We start from the raw sequence: 20,989 nt of genomic DNA on the forward strand, positions 1-20,989 counted from the left end.
GTGCTTGGAGTATCTATGATACTGCAGTGCAAATAATTTAAATTTATAAGAACAAAAAGTTGAAAACCTAAAAGATAGAAAGAAAAAAAATTATATAAAATCACATTAAAAAGACAACAACAACAACAACAACAACAACAACAACAGTAACAATAAAACAGAGCGGGAGGTTAAAGATGGACAAAAAAGCAACATACAGATACACGGATATACGGATATATATCTGAAGTGTATCTACATTATAACAACCAACCAACTAAACCGAAGCAACACCAGCGGCTAAAATTTCAAGAAATTGCAAAAGAATGAATAAAATTAAATAAAATAAAAATAAAAATAAAAATAAAAAAATAAAGAAATAAAGAAATGAAATAGTATGCAACCACGTAGGAAGTTGTAAGTTGAAATACAATGTATTGCCAAAGAAAAATAGTTAAGAAACTCAAAAAGCAAATGAAATACTCGTAAGTGAAGAAGGTAAGGCACACACATAGCGCAGAGTTCTGAGGTTATGGAGTCAAACGTTGGCAGCAATAGGAAAACGTTCACCTTGGATAGAAGAGTGAAAGATGAATGCTTCCCGAGTACGACAAGAAAGTAGCGCATAAAATTGGTAGCAAATAAATGTAAAAATAATGCAATCAGAGAACGATGTACGAGTAGTAGGGATACGTTGTTACCAGAGAAGAGAATATAAAAATCTAAAGTGAATGAATGCTTGTGTATACTCATATAAGCAGAAATTCTATAGAAATATATATGTTAGAAGGAATGTATATTCCCAGATACATATGTGGTATACATATATTATAATAGTGAAAAAGTTTGAGACATATATCAATACAAACAAGCAATATATCAATTGTAACTCATTCCTTTCAAGGAATTCAATAGATTTAAAGCTTTGCACATTTTTCTGAAAATCATTGCATTAATCCCATAATTGAGTTAAAAAAAAAGACTAAAAATCTGTAGATGTTATTAAATCAAAATATTTTATCCGATACTGTTATTTGAAATGTATAGTAGATATTTCAGGCATTCAAAATCAAAACTAAGTCATCAAACAGTCTATAAGTATATTTTATCAAGCCAATGTTATTAGATTATTATTTATGTATTTATTACATCGATATAACACAGTTATGCACTTAAGTGACAAAAACTACTTGCAGCTTAGACCTTCGATTGAAGTCTCTATTATTTCTAACCTTTATATGTTAATTTTTTAAAATGAAAAAAACATAAATCCTATCTCACACGACACTTTTAGTCTTAAACCAAGTAAGTGACTTGATTGATAATTATAATGGATAGGAATTTAAAAACTCATTCTACAAAACTGGAAATACCTTTCAGATATATCTTTATATATCTTGGTTAATAAAATCCTTGCATATCATATAATCAGATACGACAAAATTTTCTTTTTTTTCAACTCTAATAAATATTTCTATTTTCAGAAGTTTCAATGAAAAAGTTAAGAATTTCAATCAAAAAGCCTCTTTATTTGGTAAATACCTTAATTTTTTAATTAATGTCCTAAATTATTTGTTAAAATTTTATATTTAGATTAAAATTTTAATATAATAATATTTTATTGAAGTGCTAGTGATAATTTTATTTGGGAAAATCAGCCTTTGATACCTCAATTCGGTGACAAAATTGCTACTATTTTGTAAGATCTTAATCTTCAAACTTGCAAGGCCGCCAAGATTGTGTTGTGGTGACCTACAGCTATTTTCTGCTGTATTCAGATTAGCAGGAAGCTGCAACAGAGGCTATGTGTGCCTCATTTTGGTTTCTTACTATTTAGTGACAGTTACAAGTTAATGAGCGTAAAAACTAACCCTAGAAGAATTGCAGAAATTTTAAAACAGCAGACAAGGAAAGATATTCCCAATTCTCTGGTATATTAATAATCAATATTCATAAATATATTCCTGTTGAAACTGTCACCAGGTATTTCACGTAGAGAATAGAGCATCTAAACTGTTTAGTAAAAATGATGAAAAATGATGAAATAGTGGAAAGATTTGCAGAGATCCATTATATCATAATTCAAGCAAGAAGAGCTGTTACCATTAAATTAATGTAGATTGCCAGATTTTCCCTTCTCGGTCAAATGAGGCAGACCCAGAGAAATGAGTTAATATGTTATCTGCTCCTACTCTAATAAATCACAATTCACAATACAGTTAAACCAAGACAAGACTGGAATTCAGTATAGTGTAGTGATAATTTCGAATTAAAGACTTCTGAATCTTTCTATATTAATATCAAAGTTAAAAAACGGGAATATAGTTTGGTTAATCATCCTATAAGTAAAATATGTAATAATGTTTCTTCTTTAGTTCTGAGTTGAAACCCACAAGGTAGAAGATGACGTGGAAATCTTAAGCAAACTGCTACATGTTCAACTAAAAATCTTTTGTGGAATCATTGAGCTCTTAAAATATAGGATTATTAATATAATAATAATATTGATAACTTCTCAATGTCATCAATATTGTGCTTTAGATTTAGGTCTATCTAACGCTGTATATTTTAAGAGTTTAGGTTTTATCAATAATTATACATCTTTGAAGAAACTCTTTCTGCATTTATTAATAACATCTACAAATCTAAACCATTTACTGGGTTTTGGAAATGTTTAAGGAATTATGATCCAAAATCAATAAACGTCATATCCATACGTTAACAAACTTTTGTATCTTTTGTAATAATTGTTTAAATAATAAATTAAATCGTTAAAAAAAAAACCATCTCCTTGATACCACTTCTGACAATTTATTACTAGTGCTGGTTCATCAATTACTAACTTCTCTGTTATACATTCTTTAAATACGAGGTGTTTTTCCTATTCAAATTTAAAAGAACTTTCTAATAATCAGTAATTGAACTGATTATACATTTCGTTTTGTAACTCCACTTCTCTTCCTTCAAATGTCATGAAATTTGGACAATGCATCAGTGAAACTTCTTCCAAATCAAGGCATGTGATTGCCAATAGATAGCCTTACTATAAATACTCATTTTTAATAAATCCTGTTTGCTTTGAATTAAACATTTTATACATTTATCCATGAGCAAGCTTTTTTAGAAAAAATTTATAATAACTGTTATTATCTCCCGCTGCATCAATGGATATATAATTTGCTAATTCAAATAAATTTCAAAGTTTATACTTTTCATTTTTCATCAAAGTTCGGCATCGCTCATGTTTATCCAATTTGGTAATCTTAAAATTAGAAAAGCTATTGAACCTCAATGTGCGTCATTCCGTATTGCTTGGCTTGACCCCCAATATGAAATGTCACAAACCCACTTAACATTTGCGATGATGGCAAAGCGTTTTGCCCACGACGCTGCGATAATTGAGAGCAATAAAATCTACAGAGAAACGAAAGGAAAAATTTCGATGAAAGTCAGAGGCTAATGACAAATTAAGCGCTGCTTTATCGGGGACCAGCAATTGGCAACAATTCATAAATGCAAAAACTTCGGGGAAGAAATTTTATTTCTTATGCAGTGAGTGCAGTCGCTGTTTGCGGAGTCACTCGCTAGCTGGCGGTTGCAGTCAGTGACATTTGGGTGTGGCGCATTGACATAAGAAATAACTTTTGCTAGAAATAAAACTTGCAGGAAAAATTGATTTTTTAAGTACTCAAATACTCAAATACTTAAATACTTTTTGTTACTTTGTACTGCAGTTGCATTATTGGCAAAGTTTGTTGAAGAGGAAAATTTGCAAAAAGATAACTAAAGGCAATGAATGAGCTTCTTAAGTAAGGAAGAAGCTTATTAAGGCGTACCGAAATGTATCTCATGGTATGAATATGCAAGACTGTAATTTTATGTTTGCTTTGGGTATGTGCTGCATTAGTGTAAATGCTTTTTACTCGTAGAGAACTGAGATAAAGAAATATTCTAGTAGAATAATAAAAATGCAGAAAACTATTTAAAAGTACTTTTTTCTACTTAAGAATGAATATGATGGTTTTTGTTTTTGTAAGTAACGAAGTTTTTGAAGAAAACTGTTTGATTGAGATAAACATTTTTGTTAAGCTTGAATTGAAAATATTTTCAATAGACTTAGAATTAAGAAAAAATATTGGCAATATAATTCCCAGAAAATTAAATAGTAATACTCTTACTATAAAATGTTGTTGCAATTTGTTTTAGTTGGAATATATTACAAAAATATCATTTCTCAAATTATAATTAAATTTTACCAAATAGAATTTTAGAATTGACTAACCAATATTTATAGTAGTACTAAAATTATAAAAGAAATTATGTTTCTACTTGTATTTACCGGATATATGAGAGCAAACAAAGTGACCCAATTGAACTGCAACCAACTACAATATCTACCATCTTTCAAACTTGTGGCACTAATGTGACCCTATTTCGTCTAATAATACCTGATGCTACTGTTTTCAGAACAAATATAATTAAATTTAAAAATATAATTATTACATTGATATATATCAAACGTAATTATGGTATAACGCTATATTTAAACGCAAAACTATAAATGCCAATGTAAGAGTCCTCAAGAACACCTTAATATTAATAAAAATTTCATATACCAAGCCATAGCATATTATAAGCAGACTGTAATAAAATCATAATCATAAACTATAATTATTATCAAGTAACACAGCGAATGGATATAGTGTAGAATGTCAAATGGTATGGTAGAAGTAGTTCGGTAAGTTAAGATTTAAATTAAAGGACATTCGTATTACAGTGGAAAACAAAAGGCTGCTAAACTGAACTTTAGGCAACCGTAGAGGGAATACTCAACGGTGAAGCCCCATAGTGAAATCTTATAAGTAAAACTAAAAAGGATAAGATAACTCAGTTGTTCAAAAGATAACTTGGTTTCATGGAGTAAATTTTGCGTTTAAACGAACGCGACACATTATTGACTATTGCCTTCTTTAATAAGAAAATTTAACCCAATAAATCATTATAAACAAACAAAATAAACTATTTTACTTAACAGTCTAATCAAACAAAAAAAAATACAAAAAGTGCAAGAACGTTAAGCACCATCGTTAGAAAGGATTTAGATGAAGTCTCATGATTGTCGCTTCCTACTGAAATTTTTGAAGTTATCTCGAAGAAGTTAGCATGAATGTAAACCACAAATAAATTTTTATCCAACAAAAGTTTGCTTAGTTGATTACAAAAAGAAAAATGCCAAAAATAATTTTAATTTTATAACTTAAGTCTTCATCAGATTTCTAATACCATTTTCATTCATTTCTTTACATTTTACAAGCTGATGGGACACACTTCTAAAACCAGTCCTCAAAATCGGATGTTTAAGGAGATAAACTATACTTACTATATATAGAACATTTTCCCGGAGCCTGCTCAATTTTTTTATTTTGGAAACAAACATTCATAATTTTGGAAACCCGTGGTAAATAAATTTTAGTATACCATTAGAAGTAACTATCGGTCCAGTCTTTAGAAGAATAACAATTGCAAGTTTTCTTTAGTGAAGAACATTAACATCATTACATCCTCAATTGATAAATTAGCACCTTCTGCGCTCCATACCATCGACTGTAGTTTTGCTTCTGGACCGTAATTGTATAACCAATCTCTCACTTTCTTATTCAAAGGCGCTGCATCCTTCATTTTTACATTTTTGAAAGCAAAATTGAGCGAAGCACAAATGCGCCTAATTTTGAGCTTTAGTTTAAATTCGAAAACTCATTTTGATGATTTTTTTTGTATCCATTATCGTCAGCATAATTATCAACAGCACTTATTTTCTGGACTAATCTTGGATCTTCATCAGTTTTGATTTTTACCAGAAGGTCGCTCACATTATTAGTCCTAGACTTTAGATGATCTCCACGAAACTCATCCTTCACAGAAAAATAACAAGTCTGGAATCTCCCAAACGTATCTCTTGTTAAGATGGCTTTAGAACTTCGACTGAATCTTTGTCGTAATATGTGGCGTTTTATTGTTTGCATTTTGATTGCATATGAAATCCTAAAGGAAATATTGCAATACTCTGCTAAATTCACTGTCATCTTTTTAATTGGTAAAAAATGTATTATACCTTGTCAACTGAGCCAACTATCGATTAACGACTCCATAAATTTTGGGGTGCGAAAGTAAATTTTTCTTCGCCATCATATAAGCATCTCTTCAACTAATAGTGACTGAAAAACAACGACCATTCTTCAGTTCAATCGCACATTAGAACCATGATTACCACCGTTTTCTGTCGTAAATCCACCTGGCTTCTTTGTATGGTGCATTTTACAGACTTAGGTTATCGTTAAAAATTTCCAGACCTATTAGGTGATCAAAGAAGTTATTCTTCATGAAGGAATAAAAAAATTAACATTCATAAGTCGCGACTAGTCGTGCGTTTCAAAATCGACTTAGTGTGATAGTTCATACTTAAGACGACCATATTTAAATTTAAAACAATTTAAAAAATTTAAATGTTTTTCAATATTCCACAATATCGGTTCACTGAAAATCAATTTTAAATATACATTTACATAAAAACTTTGCAGAATTACATATAATTGGAATACTGAATCCCTTTTTGATTCGTCAATTACACATAAATCTCCATTGCTAATTCGTGTTATTATGCACTATCAATATATTTACAAACTTCGAAACCTAACCACGCATTAGTCGAAGTGAACGTGAAGAAGAAGAGACTCACTTGTATCCTCGGGATGATTTATTTTAAAACTTTATTGGTGCTGCTCCGAAATAATTGCCTGTCAGTTTTTCTTATTTTAAAAATTATATATCTTACATTATTACGTTGGTATTGTTTGGCCTTATATTATTCAGCGCAATTCATTTTGTTCAGTTTTGCTATATTTGCTCTTAATATTCATTGTTCCACCCATGAAATGTTAATTCACATAAAGGTTTGGAAACGTTCATTTTCATTTTATTTTTTATAATTAAAAAATGTATGAATGACCACTAACCTATTTCTAAAGCCGGATAAAATATCAGAAAAGCTGGCGTGTTATGGTTTCCAATTTTGGACTGTGTAATTCTACGTGGCAGGGCAAGAAGGCATAACAAAATTAAATTACCTACTGCGTCATGAAATTTAATTCTCTTCCTTCTTTGATACATAATAGCCTCAAAGCAAAAGAAGGAGGCTATAACGCTAATGACTTTAGGAACAGAAATGTGTTAAAATTAATTTAAAAAGAAAACCAAAAAAAATATATGTATTCATAAAATGGAAAAGCATGCAAGGCAGCAAATGCCTGCCCACAACATGCTGCACCGTTCTCCACTCGTCTGTGTAGAGACGTTTAGCTGAACCCAATCGGAAGAATGCGTCATTATGTGTAATAAAAATTCATTGGATTTTAACGTGTTCCAAAGTGATATTGATTGAGTGTAGTAAAGCAAGGGAATCGAAAATGAAACAACAACAACAACACCAATTCGAACACGAACACGAAAACAAAACCAAAAACAACGTCGAAAAAAATTTTAAATTGGAAACTAAATGATTTTCCGCATTAATTCTTTGTGAAGGTAACACTTGGTGGGAAAAACGCAGTATGGTGGCGAGCCAAATATTGTCTTAAAGCCATAAGACGCCAGCCAGCACAATTGCATTAGCAAAAGGTAGCAAAAGGTGCAGCGAGCTTAGGCAGCACAAAGTAGCTTAGCCCAGAATACCAGCACAGCGCTCTGGTATTTCAGTTCCGTGCAGCGGCGCATTATCAGTGCATCAGTTTTCATGGCATAACACAAATAGACAGACGGACGATATGACGTTGGCAGACGATATCTCTGTTAAGTAGAAAACAACTAATTAGATCGCACACTTTTTAGATAACATCCGTTTATACATATATACACAATCTTATTACAAACACTTAACTATTTTGTACAAGAACTAGTTGTGCTCGCAGCACCCGCTAGGTGACAATAAGTTCGAATTATTACTAAAACTTAATCTAAATATTTAAAAGATATGGTATTACCTTTCACAAATTAATCTTTATGTGCTTATATCATACAACACATAATTTGTTAATTATTATTACTAACATTATTACCAGAACATTGTACATATAAGGTACCCATCTGTAGAATAATATAAATATTATTAGTATTTGCTATCAATTAAATAGGTTGACTTATTTCAAAAAAAATCTAAGACATTAGCAAATTCATACTGTCTCCGACAGAATTTTTAGTTTCTTGACGTGATAACATGCCATTAAGGCTCAATACCCCAGTGGTTTTTACATCAGTATAATACAACGATAAAAGCTCCAATTGTAATACCAAGAAATTTCATTCTACCAGTTGAAGCTATAACTTTGGATATAGTTTCCTCCCTAGAAGGGAGCAAGGTCCCGACAGTAAGATGCAACTCAAATTAAAGTAATAAATACAGTCATACCACCCACGTGTCTTTGGGGTTCAATAAGCAGCCATCACCTTATCTTGAGAATATTCTAACCCATTTCCAGCATTGGTATTTTTCTCTGCCATTATAGCAGCAGTTTTCGCACTGTCCAACCATAGACCAATATCAAGACCAGTAAAATTATGGAAATTCAACTAAAGTTAGTGAAAGGCTAATACACAATAGCATTAATCTGGTTTAAGATATGCCGAAGAATACACGAAAATAAAATGCAGACAAAAATCCATGCGTTAATCAGAAGTATCCTCTACAGAAAGACGAAAATATTGAATTCGTTGAAAGGAAACTTGAATTAGAAAAAGAAGAAGAAGAAACTTTGTCGTCAAAAAAACAACCAAACTACAAATATTATTGACAATGAAAATAAATATAACTTATTACTAGTCGAAACACTTAATAGAGATTTTAAATTATATACTGAAATTTTACATCGCATATATATTACTCGACTAAGTTAAATTCATATCAATCCGGAAGTAAGCCCCTTCACTCCATTCACATAAGGAGTCTCAGCTCAAGTTAATGCATATACTTAAGGCTTTATGCATTAAAATAAGCTGAAGTAAATGTCATAGCTAACAGCATCAAGAATTTAGCAAAACAAAAATAAGACAACGAACACTTACTTCCGACATTATTGAAGCCAGTAGAGAAAGACAAAAACATAAAAATATGTGACGATTGAAAAATAAATTTCCCCTTAAGGTCGCCAATTTCTAAGAAAATACTTTGTATAAATATTTTGGGTGTTAAAAATTTAAGTGGCATTAACACAAACTTAGAACTTTCAGTCCGTATCTGCAGCTTCACTATAATTTGAGAAAATAAAAGTTAGTGCCCATCAGCTGGTAGTGAAATAAATTGAAAAAATTTATATAGAATTGTAATGGCTTGGTGGTCTAAAATTATATAAATTATATTCATTAAAACGTTGAAACGTTAAAAGAATTGTGCGCTACAAGGGTAGTCATTCATTAGGACTAATAAAGTGGCAAATATAAGTAACTTTTACTATTTATAAAGCAAGCAGCTGTAATCTTAAAATAGATACGAAGAATACTCTACCAGTATATGAAATGGAATGAACATTGATAAAAGTATACATCAACGTTGGATCCAAACATGAAAGAGAAGGTATTCCTTGGCAACTAATAATAAAAATAAAGTATTATGTAAAATAAAATGAAATGCAGCCACATATCTCTTTTACATATTGACGTCGTTCTCCAAAAAATATTAAACATTCAGATTGTTATGAAAAATATCAACTTATGAGGTTTTATTTTTCTTATATACCTATATTCAGAATTTGGAACTTGTAGACTAAAACTCACGTAATTGTATCAAGTTTCGATGATCATAAAAAAATTTTTCTAAACAATTCACATTTTAAAATTGGGCCATATATTCTGGTTTCATTAAAATATGAATCGTTATAGAAATACTTTAAAGTAGACTATATGTGGGCAACTATGAATAAAAAAAACTGAATAATTTATTTAGTTGACTATTTTAAATATGTTGATTATAGCTACTATTGCCGAAAATACGAACATTATCACCTAGTTAGAGAACCTCTAAGCGTCAATTTGTTCAACCATGTCAATATCGTGATAACTTGTTATATTATCTCGAATACTGCTTCATAAAAATCTTCATCTTCATAAGAAGATTAAGATGGTTAAATACCCATAACATCGCTAAAATGATATGTTTTATCTTTTTAATTTTTTATTGCCTTTGAAGATTCTAACACATCCAGAAAAATAAAATTGATAAACTTTCCTGCACTCAATTGAAGTTTGGCAATCGAAAATGCACCAACCATCATATATACATGATTGTTTAAAGACTCTCTGCTCTGCTCTCTGAAATATGAAAGTGGTAGTAATAATCGCGACTAATAATGGCTTATTATGGAAAGTGGAGAGCTATCTACTGATCTGCGAAAGTATCTAACCAACCTATGGTATAAATTTGTTTAAAAAAGCTGAATTTTTTTCAGGTATTTTTATTTGATGGTTAAAAGATTCAAAAATCATGATTTTATGATTTTAGCAATCCTATTCTTTTGTATTGTAAAAAAACAATATCAGGCCTATTCTGAATCGCAAGGGAATGCGAGTTTGTTCGCTGTTCCCAATTCCCCTATTCTGAATAAATTTGGTATGTTCCCTGTTCCCAATTCCCCTATTCTGAATCGCATGCGAATGTGAGTTTTTTCCTAATTTTGCACAAATTCTCTCGCTACCAAATTGTTGGGGAGACAAGTTAAAAAAGTATTAAAAATAGTTTAATTTAATATAAAAGTAACTGAAAATGATCAGATTTTTGAATATATTTTAATAAAATTATTATTATAATAAAATTATTACAATTAATTTAATATTTTCAAAGTTTTATTTTTTGATTAGTTTTCCGAATATATTTTAATAAATTTAATATAACAAAATTTTCATTTAATATATTTTATTAAAATTATTATTTTAATAATATTATAACAAATTTGAAATATTTAAATTTTTATTTATTTATTTTATTAACACGGGTTTTTTTCACTAATTAAAGTGTTAACTATTGTTTTTAAAACAATAGAAAAATGAAAGGAGACCAAATTCTGAAATGAATGGGATTCCTAGAATAAGTTAAAATAAACTTTTGCAATTATGTGCAGGTAAAACATTGCTTCTTTTTTATTGTAACATCTGCACAATTATAAACTATTATTAGTTCATTAATTGAAGCATGAAGGACATTTCTATCCTAATTATATAAAAAAATTAAATTATAATTTACGCAAATTTTGTATAAAAGCAGTGAATGTTTGAAAATAAAGACATTGAAGAATTGATATCATAACGTAAGGTTGTTTTTTAATTAGTTTAAAAAAGAGTTAAAAATTTAGAATTTAGCATTTGGTTTATTTTGCTCATGCATAATTCTTTTTATATATTTATTTTACTCATTAAAATAAAAGTTTCTAATTGTTTATTATTTACTCATAAAATAACTTATATTTATTTCCGATAATTTGTGCAGCAAACAAATAATGCGATTTTTACATTTAAATCAACATATGATACGCAATTCTTTTCTTTGTTTTGCTCATTTTCTCACTTTTCGTCATTAAAAAGTGGCATGGTTGCCAAAATTTAACAAAACAAATTTGAAATTGTTGTTGTTCACGAAACTGCTGTCTCCCTAGCTATTCAGAATAAGGGAGCTGTGTGTTCGGGAACAGCGTGCGAATAGGGAGTTTTTTCGCTGGGAGTATTCAGAATAGGCCTGTATATTTATGGACTGCATAAAATTCTCATTTTATACCAGTTTTTATTGTAGAAGTTTTGCAAAGAATTAAACAAAACAATATTGGGTTATTCAAAAAGTAATTATACAATTGACCACCGTTCCATTATTGGAAGTATTTGTAAGAAAGAATAAAGGTTTGCTGCAGAAATTTTTTCATGCATTACAATACAAACTTCAATATATATCAGCTTCAGTGGTAAAAAAAAGTAAAGCAGATAGGCTGTCTTCAAAATACGTATTATTGGAAAAATTATTCTCAAAATCAATGCAATCCTTTTAAAATATAAATTTATTTTATGAAATTTTCTGGCCTTACAAAATGCAACAAAATCCGTATTATTAGGTTGCCTTGTATTTTTGAACGCTTTTAGAAACTAAAGATATTGACCATTACCACTAACTTGTGGAAAGTAGTTTTTACAGATTGAAGTATCTACGTCTACAATATTATTTCTTTGATATTTTATTCAACTTAAATAGACTTCAGTCGTCTGTTCTCTGAAATATGAGTATGGAGACTATATCGAAATGAATAACAAAAAAATGGATGTTAAGGACATAGTATTCAACTATCTTGTATTTGCAAAACGTATTACGTTCTCTTTAGCATTAAAAAATTTTATATCACAACAAAATCTTAAGATGTAGTTATGACGTATAAGTGCTCATAGGCCAAAGGCAGACAGACAATCTTTTTCTTTATCACATAATTAAGAGGGAAGTGAAAACCATATTACAAAATGATTTGTAAATAACGTGCTTAAGCTTAATATACGTATATAAAGTATATGCTTAGTCTATGTACGAGTATTCCCATAATAGAGCACATTGAAACCACTATTTCTGCAGCTGTTGGTTTTGGTGTTGGCTTAGGCGCACAAGAGAAAATTTGCTCGTAAATGTTATAAGACGTTTAAGTGCTACTTTTCTACCATAAAATTAGTACAAAAAACAAAAATAAAAGCAACACAAACCCAAAATTAAACAAAATAAGAAACAAGAAAATTATTTGAAACTAAGCACCTTGCTACACTATAAGGTGCTTAAAATTTAAGTGGGTACTTTTCATGTGAGTACGTACTACGTACACCGACCACTGTACCAGCACATTTCGGATCAGTAGTGGAATTGACAACAAGCAACAAAGCAATTTAGTGACTGCGGCAACATATGTGGGCCTAAGTGTACACCGTATGAGCTAAATACGAAAAATGTGACCGCATTTTAGTCACACTGAACAGATATAGAAGTACTTAAAAATATATGTATGAGTATAATTGGTAGTACACATATTTACACATACGGATACATATATATTGTATAATATATAATGTATACCTAAAAAAGTGCTCTTACGTACACAAATTGAATTTCAAATTATTGTTATTCTTTGCTTTTACCAGGCAAGTGTTAAATATCATTCCATCGATAATGACTTTTTCATATAACACATTATTTTACTTACTTATCAGACAACACCATGTGTCGGTATTGTTTACATATGTACATGCATAAAATATATACATATATCTTATGGCAAACATATGAATACCTTTGAAACATTTATTGTTTACCAATTGATTGTTCCGAAAGTACATGAGTGCTTTGCTAAGCAATCCATCGTTCCTGATAAATGATTCTGTGCTGTTGTCAAATGTCAATACGGAAAGGAGTTTACACTGAAATTGAATTTCCTTTCCCTTTTTTTAGCTGTCATGTGTGCCTGAGTATTTTTTATACAAATCAAAACATATTATGTAAATGGATTTTAATTTTTTTTTTTTTTTTGAAAGTCACCAACAGGTTTATATAGAATTGGTAACAAGCTCAAAGATACAAAAGAATCTATAAAAATAAAAAATATATTTATACGTACAAATAAACACTTTGGTAGGTAATCAGGATAGCCATTTTGATGATAATCAACAATTAATTAACTTTCAGATTAAAAGACATATTTAATCTTATATCTTTAAGCTTATATTTATTGGGTGTAATCAAGTAATATATATTATTATATACACTCAGAAAAATATGCTCTAGCTATATACTATGTAGTTAAATTAACCTGATCATTTTTTTAGAAAAATTTTAGCTCAAATGGTAAAAAAGATATGGGAACTAACATGTGATACTCGTATGGTTGAACCAACATGATGAATCGAGTAAGAATATTTTAACCTGAGATTTAATTAAAACCTGGTTAAACTAACCAAATTATTTGTCTGAGTGTATATATGTATATAGGTACATATATATTTGATTTATATTGTCACGATTGTATTCTAAAGCATGGTTTATAAAATTGAAAAAATATTAGCACACTCAAATATCAGTTCCTTATTCGAAACTAGAACTTTTCTTACATCTCCGCCATTTAAGCGATTTTGGATATCTGGATGGAAACAGGTAGCCATCGCACCACATGTCGTTTTGTACTATTAGCTTTATCAACAATATTAATACAGTCAAACTGCCATAACTCGAACACCAATTTTGCAAAGAAAAGGTTCGACTTATGGAGACTTCGAGTTAGAAATTTTTTATTTTTTATTTTTGAAAGAAACTAGAATGTAATTCTATTAGAATTATTCTATTATTCTATGTTATGAGAAGATATTTATTTATTTGCAATCAAATAAAGCACAGAAGTTATAGTGAAGTAAAATATTCAGAAATTAGGGTTTGGGACTTTAATTTTTTTTTTATTTTCAGTAAAAAGAAAATTCAATATATTCAAAGCCTTAAAGTGATCATCAGTTATAAATTCAGAATTTTGAATGAGTTTTTTACTTCATTCTTGGAAGGCTGATAAACAATTTCATCCACCGAACCCTCATCATCACTTTCCGTTGCGTTTAGAATCGGCTCCACTAATTCAAGGCTATAATGCTTAATAATATCTTCTGTATCATCTATAGAAAAGCTTGATCTTAAATTAAACATATGAATTAAACTTTAAACATTTAGTTTGAAAAAGGGACTTCCCCTAACAGCAGAATGCATTTATATTTAAAACAAAAATTTGACTTATAAAATGCACTTTCCCCATACTCCTATCGGTACGGATAACTCGATATAACTTTCGAGTTATAGAAGTTCGAGTTATGGAAGCAGAATTGTATGTAATTTGCTCTCTAAAACCTTGGTGCACTGTTTTTAGTTCGAGTTATAGAAAATTCGAGTTGTAGAAATTCGAGTTATGGAAGTTTGACTGTAGATTATATTATATATAAATATAGCTCTTTAAAAAAAATAAATGTATTAAATAATTTGAAACAGCTGTATAGGCAGTCAAAAATTCAATTATTTAATAAAATAAAATAATTATATTATTGTATTCTTTACTGTATTCTTTAGGTTTAAGTAGGTTTAATTTAAGTTTATATTAATCTTGTAAATTTTTCTTTTTAAATTTATTTAAAATTTTATAGCTGTCACTACTACAACAAGTCACTACATCTTATCCCTTTAGAAATAGATAAAGACTCAAGAAATATCTTTAGTTCCAAAAGCCTCAATCCTTAGAAAGCTACCTTAACTATATTTACAAAAAATGATAAATTCATTCTCCGCCAAAGCGTCCATACGGAATCAACTTTACAAGTATACTATCGATAGCTCTACTTAACTCGGTTTATATATTTTTTAAATAGGAAAATACTCCATTTAACATTTCTTTTTATAACCAATCAGTTCTGTTTAATCTATATTCATGCTTAACGTATTCAAAGATCTAATTAACTGATTATCTAGTTTTATTTGAGTTTATTTTTTCTTATAAAATATATAGCATTTTGTGAGTAATAATAACGACTGGGGAATTTATACTAACCAATCGATACTCACGTCCATCGGATAATTGAAATTTGCTTAAAGCTAGCGTAATTAACAATTATAATTTACAAACTATATAAGTAGCTTGAAGATATATAATTTTAAGAAGATTGAAATTAATGGTTGCTATGCACAAAATGATTAAGAGAAATAATTATATATTAGCTTGATTTCACATATATTATATATATGTGTGTAATTTATGAGCATTAAAAAGCGCAACATACTCTACACAAAAAACAACAAAAGGTAAAAAATGTTAATGTTTAAAGTTATTAACACGAAATGTAACGAAAAAGGCCTCATTGAGGCATTTGTTGGCTTTAAAAATTTGAACGATCATGTTAATTAGGCGGGTTCATTAGCGAGTTTTTTTATATGAGTATTAGCTAGTCCATGCTTAGTTATTTAATTTCTATGTATTTTGTGAAACTTTATTAAAAAAATAAATATTTTCTTTGTTAACATTTTACTATGTGTTTTCATGTTACTTGCATAATATGGAATGACTCAGAGCAATCGTAATTATATATTTCCGTAATAAAACTTTTTTTTTTGAAAAAAAAAATCATATAAAACTATTATTATTAAATAATTACGTATACGCTTCACCGAATTATTTTATAAAATGCAGAAAATAAAATATATGCTATATAATTTATTTTATGAACTTTTAAAAAAACTTTAAACTGTTGATGATACTTTGATGATATTTAAGAAAATATTCTCCTGTAATTTCCTTTGTTAATTTATATCTCAGCGCTGCTACTGAAGATAAACTTGATATTACAAAGAGAGTAAGACGTTTTGAAGAGTAGTGAATTGCAACAACAAAATTTATTATTTATTCTTAATTACTTGAGTTTTTGACTGATTATACGGTGTCGTCAAATACACATAATGAGTGATTTTGGACTTATATATAATTATTCCTAAATAATTTTCTGAAACTGCAAATACCAAGGAGCGAACTCATGCCTTGCCAAATTTGAAGCTCAGAATCAGTGTTCATTAGCCAACTGACCCAAAGCCGTACTTGGCTTATATGTTTGAACTTTAGCGTTTTGTTCATTTGCTGTGAAAGTTCATTAACCAATTCACTTGCTGTGATATATTATAACGAAATCAGAAGCCAATTGTTAGTTTGTAAGTCTTCCTGCATTAGCTAAGAAAGCCATTTTGAAAAATTATGCATCAGTAGCTAAGTTCTTAAATATTTCACACATCAGGAATTGTATTAAGGTGTTCACCTCTTTTGTGTCCCTTTCTAAGTATGTTCTGATCATATCATTAGTTCGTTATTGGTGCTTAAGAAACCTTGTGGTACTTATTTACGTATTGCACAATTGCAGATTTTTCTCATAAAAAATGATAATATTCTCTATTGAGTTTAGTTTTTGAAGATCTTAGATTCTTTGAAGATCGGTAAACAGTTAGCGTTCTTTTCCGTATATACATTGTATGGTTGTTCAGTTCAACAGTTCAACTGATCAATTATTTGTTTTCCATTGCTGCACGAATTTTGTTTGATTCAAGTCTAAACTTTCTTAACCTCTTCTTCCCAACAAATATCACAGCAAATTGCAACACTATCTATTTTGTTGTAATCTATTATTTTTTAAGGCATGAAAGATTTACTCACATTGAGGTATTTTAACAATAATCGCCTTTGGGTTCCGACTTACATATAACGCTATCCTTTCAATTTCACCACATACTACATGTTCTCAAAAAATCTGAGAATATTAACTAACCGGTGTTAGTAAGTGAAATATGGATATTGTGTTGACACCAGTCCCAACATTTTAACAGTTCCAACGTTACACCAGTCTATATATAGCTGCAGTTTAATCGGACCACTTTGTTCAAGCTAAATTACGAAACTATTTGTATTATCTTAACTCTTGATTTCTGTTATATATATGCAATATACATGTTTATTTTTTTCTTACATATATGGACTCATTGGTTAGACCTAAAACAAGTTCTTCGAAACACAAGTACCTTGTCTTACGTATTTAAATTTCTTAATTAGAGCTGGAGACACTAAAAACAACTTGTCGCATATTCGGAGAAACTAAAGTAGAGTCAGTGGAGTAAGTATCTGTAAAATAAAGAAACTTGTTAGATTGCAGCGCAAAATGTAATACTAAGAGTCATGTATCATAGTTCAAATCAAAGTAGCTCTTTTAAATACTTTAAATAGTTTTAAACTTATTTATCTACATAATTATGGTATCCTGTATATTAAAAAATTTGAAACACTTAAATATTTAATTTATATCTTTTTCTTTGAATACCGGATATGTTTTATATTAGCATTTCCAGAGTTTTTTTTAAAAACGTATAAAACTATTTCTTGGAAATATGCATATCATTTGTGAATGATAATAAAATATTTAAAACTGTTTTTATGTTTTTAAGTTGGTTTTTACAAAAATATTTGCCTAATAACTTTATAATTAAAAAATTATTTTTAAAAACCCAAAATATTTTCTTAATCAGTGTTAATTATTAATGCATTTTTTAATAATTTTTTTTTTAATAATTTTTGGAATTATTGCTAGTAAAAGTTAACTTATTATATATGTTGAATGTATATACTAAAATATTTTCATTTATAAATTTACATTGAAATTTTTAAATTATTTATTTTTTACTTTATTGTTTATTTTGTAAGACAATTATTCCATTTTACTGAAAATACAGTCGCGTATTTATTTTTATTATTTTCAATTATAATTATGTTCCTTTTCGGTTTCGGTGTCAATTTCGAATTTTATACTTTTCAATGTAATCATAATTAATGATAATAATAAAATTTATCAAATTGCATTTACACTTAAATCTTTTGACCAAAAAAAAAAACAAAAAAAAGACGTTAAATTTGGCACGTAGCCTCGACAGCATTAAAAATAAAAGTAAAAATGAAAATAAAAATAAAAAATTTAATAATATAATAATTTAATAATAAACCAGTACAATAATGATGATACTTAATAAGATTAGTCAAATTCAGTTCAAGTATACACAACTAAAATTGTAGATATAAAAGCATCTTAAGAGATTATACACGTTCTTTAAATTGTATATGGCGAATATTAAATTATAGCCACGCTCTCATTATATTGTTAATCTAGATACTTTAAGCATACCTCATAACTCATAACTCATACAACATACGAGTATCATAGCTGCTTTACTGAATGTGAAGTAATTTACATGCAACCGCAGATACGGCGATTCAAATTCATATAGTGTGATGAAGAAAAGAAGTATCTACGAGTACATATTTGGGTGCGACTTCATTTACAGATTATCAATTACAATGTTGAAATTTATACATTTATTTTATCTGGAGATTTTATAATTCATTGCATTCGCTTCCCATTACAGTTTAAGTAACACAATATCACGTTTTACATTTATTCAAATTGAAGATTGCTACGTTTTCGCTTAGGATCACAACTCAATAGACGTACTACGAGTATCTCGTTCAGCTTTTGTGAAACGGGCACAGCGGATACATTTGTATAATTATTTGCTAGAAATGCATTAAATAGTTTTCATCGTTTTTCATCATTAATTAGAATATAAATGTTAATTAATGAAGCAGCAGTTATTTTCCGTTTCTGGCGTCTACCGCACCGATGCGAAAATTTCTTGTAGTTTTCCGTCAACTATTTTATTAATTAAAATGATTATTTATGTAACCGTTCGGCATTATAGATACAAGATGTTGCGATAAATTCTAAATTATAGTTTATAAATTATAAGTAATTTAGAAACATTTAATCTGAATGTAAGTAGTGCTTGAGGTTGAGTCTTTAAAACATATCATTAAAAATGTAGATACATGACTATTTATAAATATTTAGCATCGTAAGAGGAAATAAAATTGTTCTCAGTAAAAAGTGTTTATTGTGAATAGCATTTAAATCTATAATTACCAGTTCAAAACATTACATGTTAGCATTATAAATTAACTGAACAGAGTACAGAAATCGGACGGATGTGAGATATATATATAAAAAAATTTAAATAAAAACTTAATAAAAATTAATGAAAGCAAAATTGACTTAGAAGAACTCAAAAAAAGGTTAATAAGAACTAACTAATTTCCGCTATTAAACTTTTGTATATTTAATTTCTGTCATTATATCCAAGGGTGAAAGGAAAGTTCAACGTGATAAAATAATTTAAAAAATATGTACTCAAAAAATTTAACAGATATTATAGCAGTTAATTGAGACCCAATAGATTAAAACTTAAAGGTAAGCAAATTAGTAAGGTTCTTATTCAAAATAGCATCCCAATAAAATATTTTCGAGGTATATGCTTTCTTAATGTATGCCAGAATATCACTTTAAAAACTGGTTTAAAAACCCAAGTTAATAATATTCATATTGGTTGTAGTGAACGCACTTTGATCTTAGATTCTTCTTTTTCTATTTTCTTTTCCTAGTAGAGTGTAGGGCTTCCACCATCCTTTTATATCGTTGTCTAATGCGTGCTTCTCAGCTGATGTCATTCCATAAATAATTTACTGCTTGCAATTATGCATCAACAGTCCTTCGCCATGTTCTAGCAAATGCCCCAATACGACGGCCACTTCTCTGTGGATTCCATTTGAGTGTTTGACGAGCAATGTTGTCTGCGAAGGGTATGACAGATCCAACGCCATTTACTCATGCATATTTCTTCAGAGGTTGGCATTTAGTTGGTGATCTTAGGTCAGCATGATCTTAGTTTAGTAAATTCAAATTTGTTTAGAGTTTTAAAAGCCCTAAAGGCGTTCACAAATAATATTTAGATCTGGGCAGTAAAAATTTATCAGTTTTATACATATTTTATACATTTTATACATATGTTAAATATATATGTAATATATATATATATATATATAAGATTGATTTGACCATGGCATTACACAGCATTACTTTATTTTCGAGGATGAGTGCAGACTTGGGATTCATCAGCCATTATAGTTATTGCAGCCTTAGTTTAAGAAGCGTTATTTTGTTGTCAATGTATTTTGATCATGTTAGCCTTATGTCAAGATAAATGCGCAAGTATTTTAACTTCATTGGATTGAAGATAATTGACATTGTTTAAAATAACTGGAAGATATGCATATTTTCATGGAGTAAATGCTATATATACGCTTTTTGCTATATTTACTTTAATACGCCATTTAGCTAGCCAGATTTCAATAAAGTTTAAGATGGTTTGAGACGTTGTGGCTCAGAACAAAAGGATATTTGTCTAAGCAGGTAGAGATTAAAAGTATTCTTAAATTGGTGTTAGAAGAAGTGAACTTATGACAAAATTAGGTATTGTTTTTCGCCTTCTGCAAAAAGGCGTTTCTTCGCCGTA

General features: G+C 29.0%; 2 protein-coding genes across 2 annotated transcripts in view; both read left to right on the top strand.

Annotated features, from left to right (window-relative positions):
- The window catches only part of LOC119679305 (mpv17-like protein), a 479,294-nt gene that overhangs the window by 127,446 nt on the left and 330,859 nt on the right, over positions 1 to 20,989 (top strand). The window lies entirely within an intron of this gene.
- LOC119675928 overlaps positions 5,944 to 20,989 on the top strand; it is a 16,232-nt gene continuing 1,186 nt past the window's right edge. Inside the window, exon 1 of the mRNA XM_038087146.1 lies at positions 5,944 to 5,994. Within this exon, the coding sequence (XP_037943074.1) occupies positions 5,944 to 5,994 (51 nt within the window). The remainder of the gene's footprint in view (positions 5,995 to 20,989) is intronic.

The sequence above is a fragment of the Teleopsis dalmanni genome, chromosome 2 (genome assembly GCF_002237135.1).
Source record: "Teleopsis dalmanni isolate 2A chromosome 2, ASM223713v2, whole genome shotgun sequence".
Taxonomy (NCBI): Eukaryota; Metazoa; Arthropoda; class Insecta; order Diptera; family Diopsidae; genus Teleopsis; species Teleopsis dalmanni.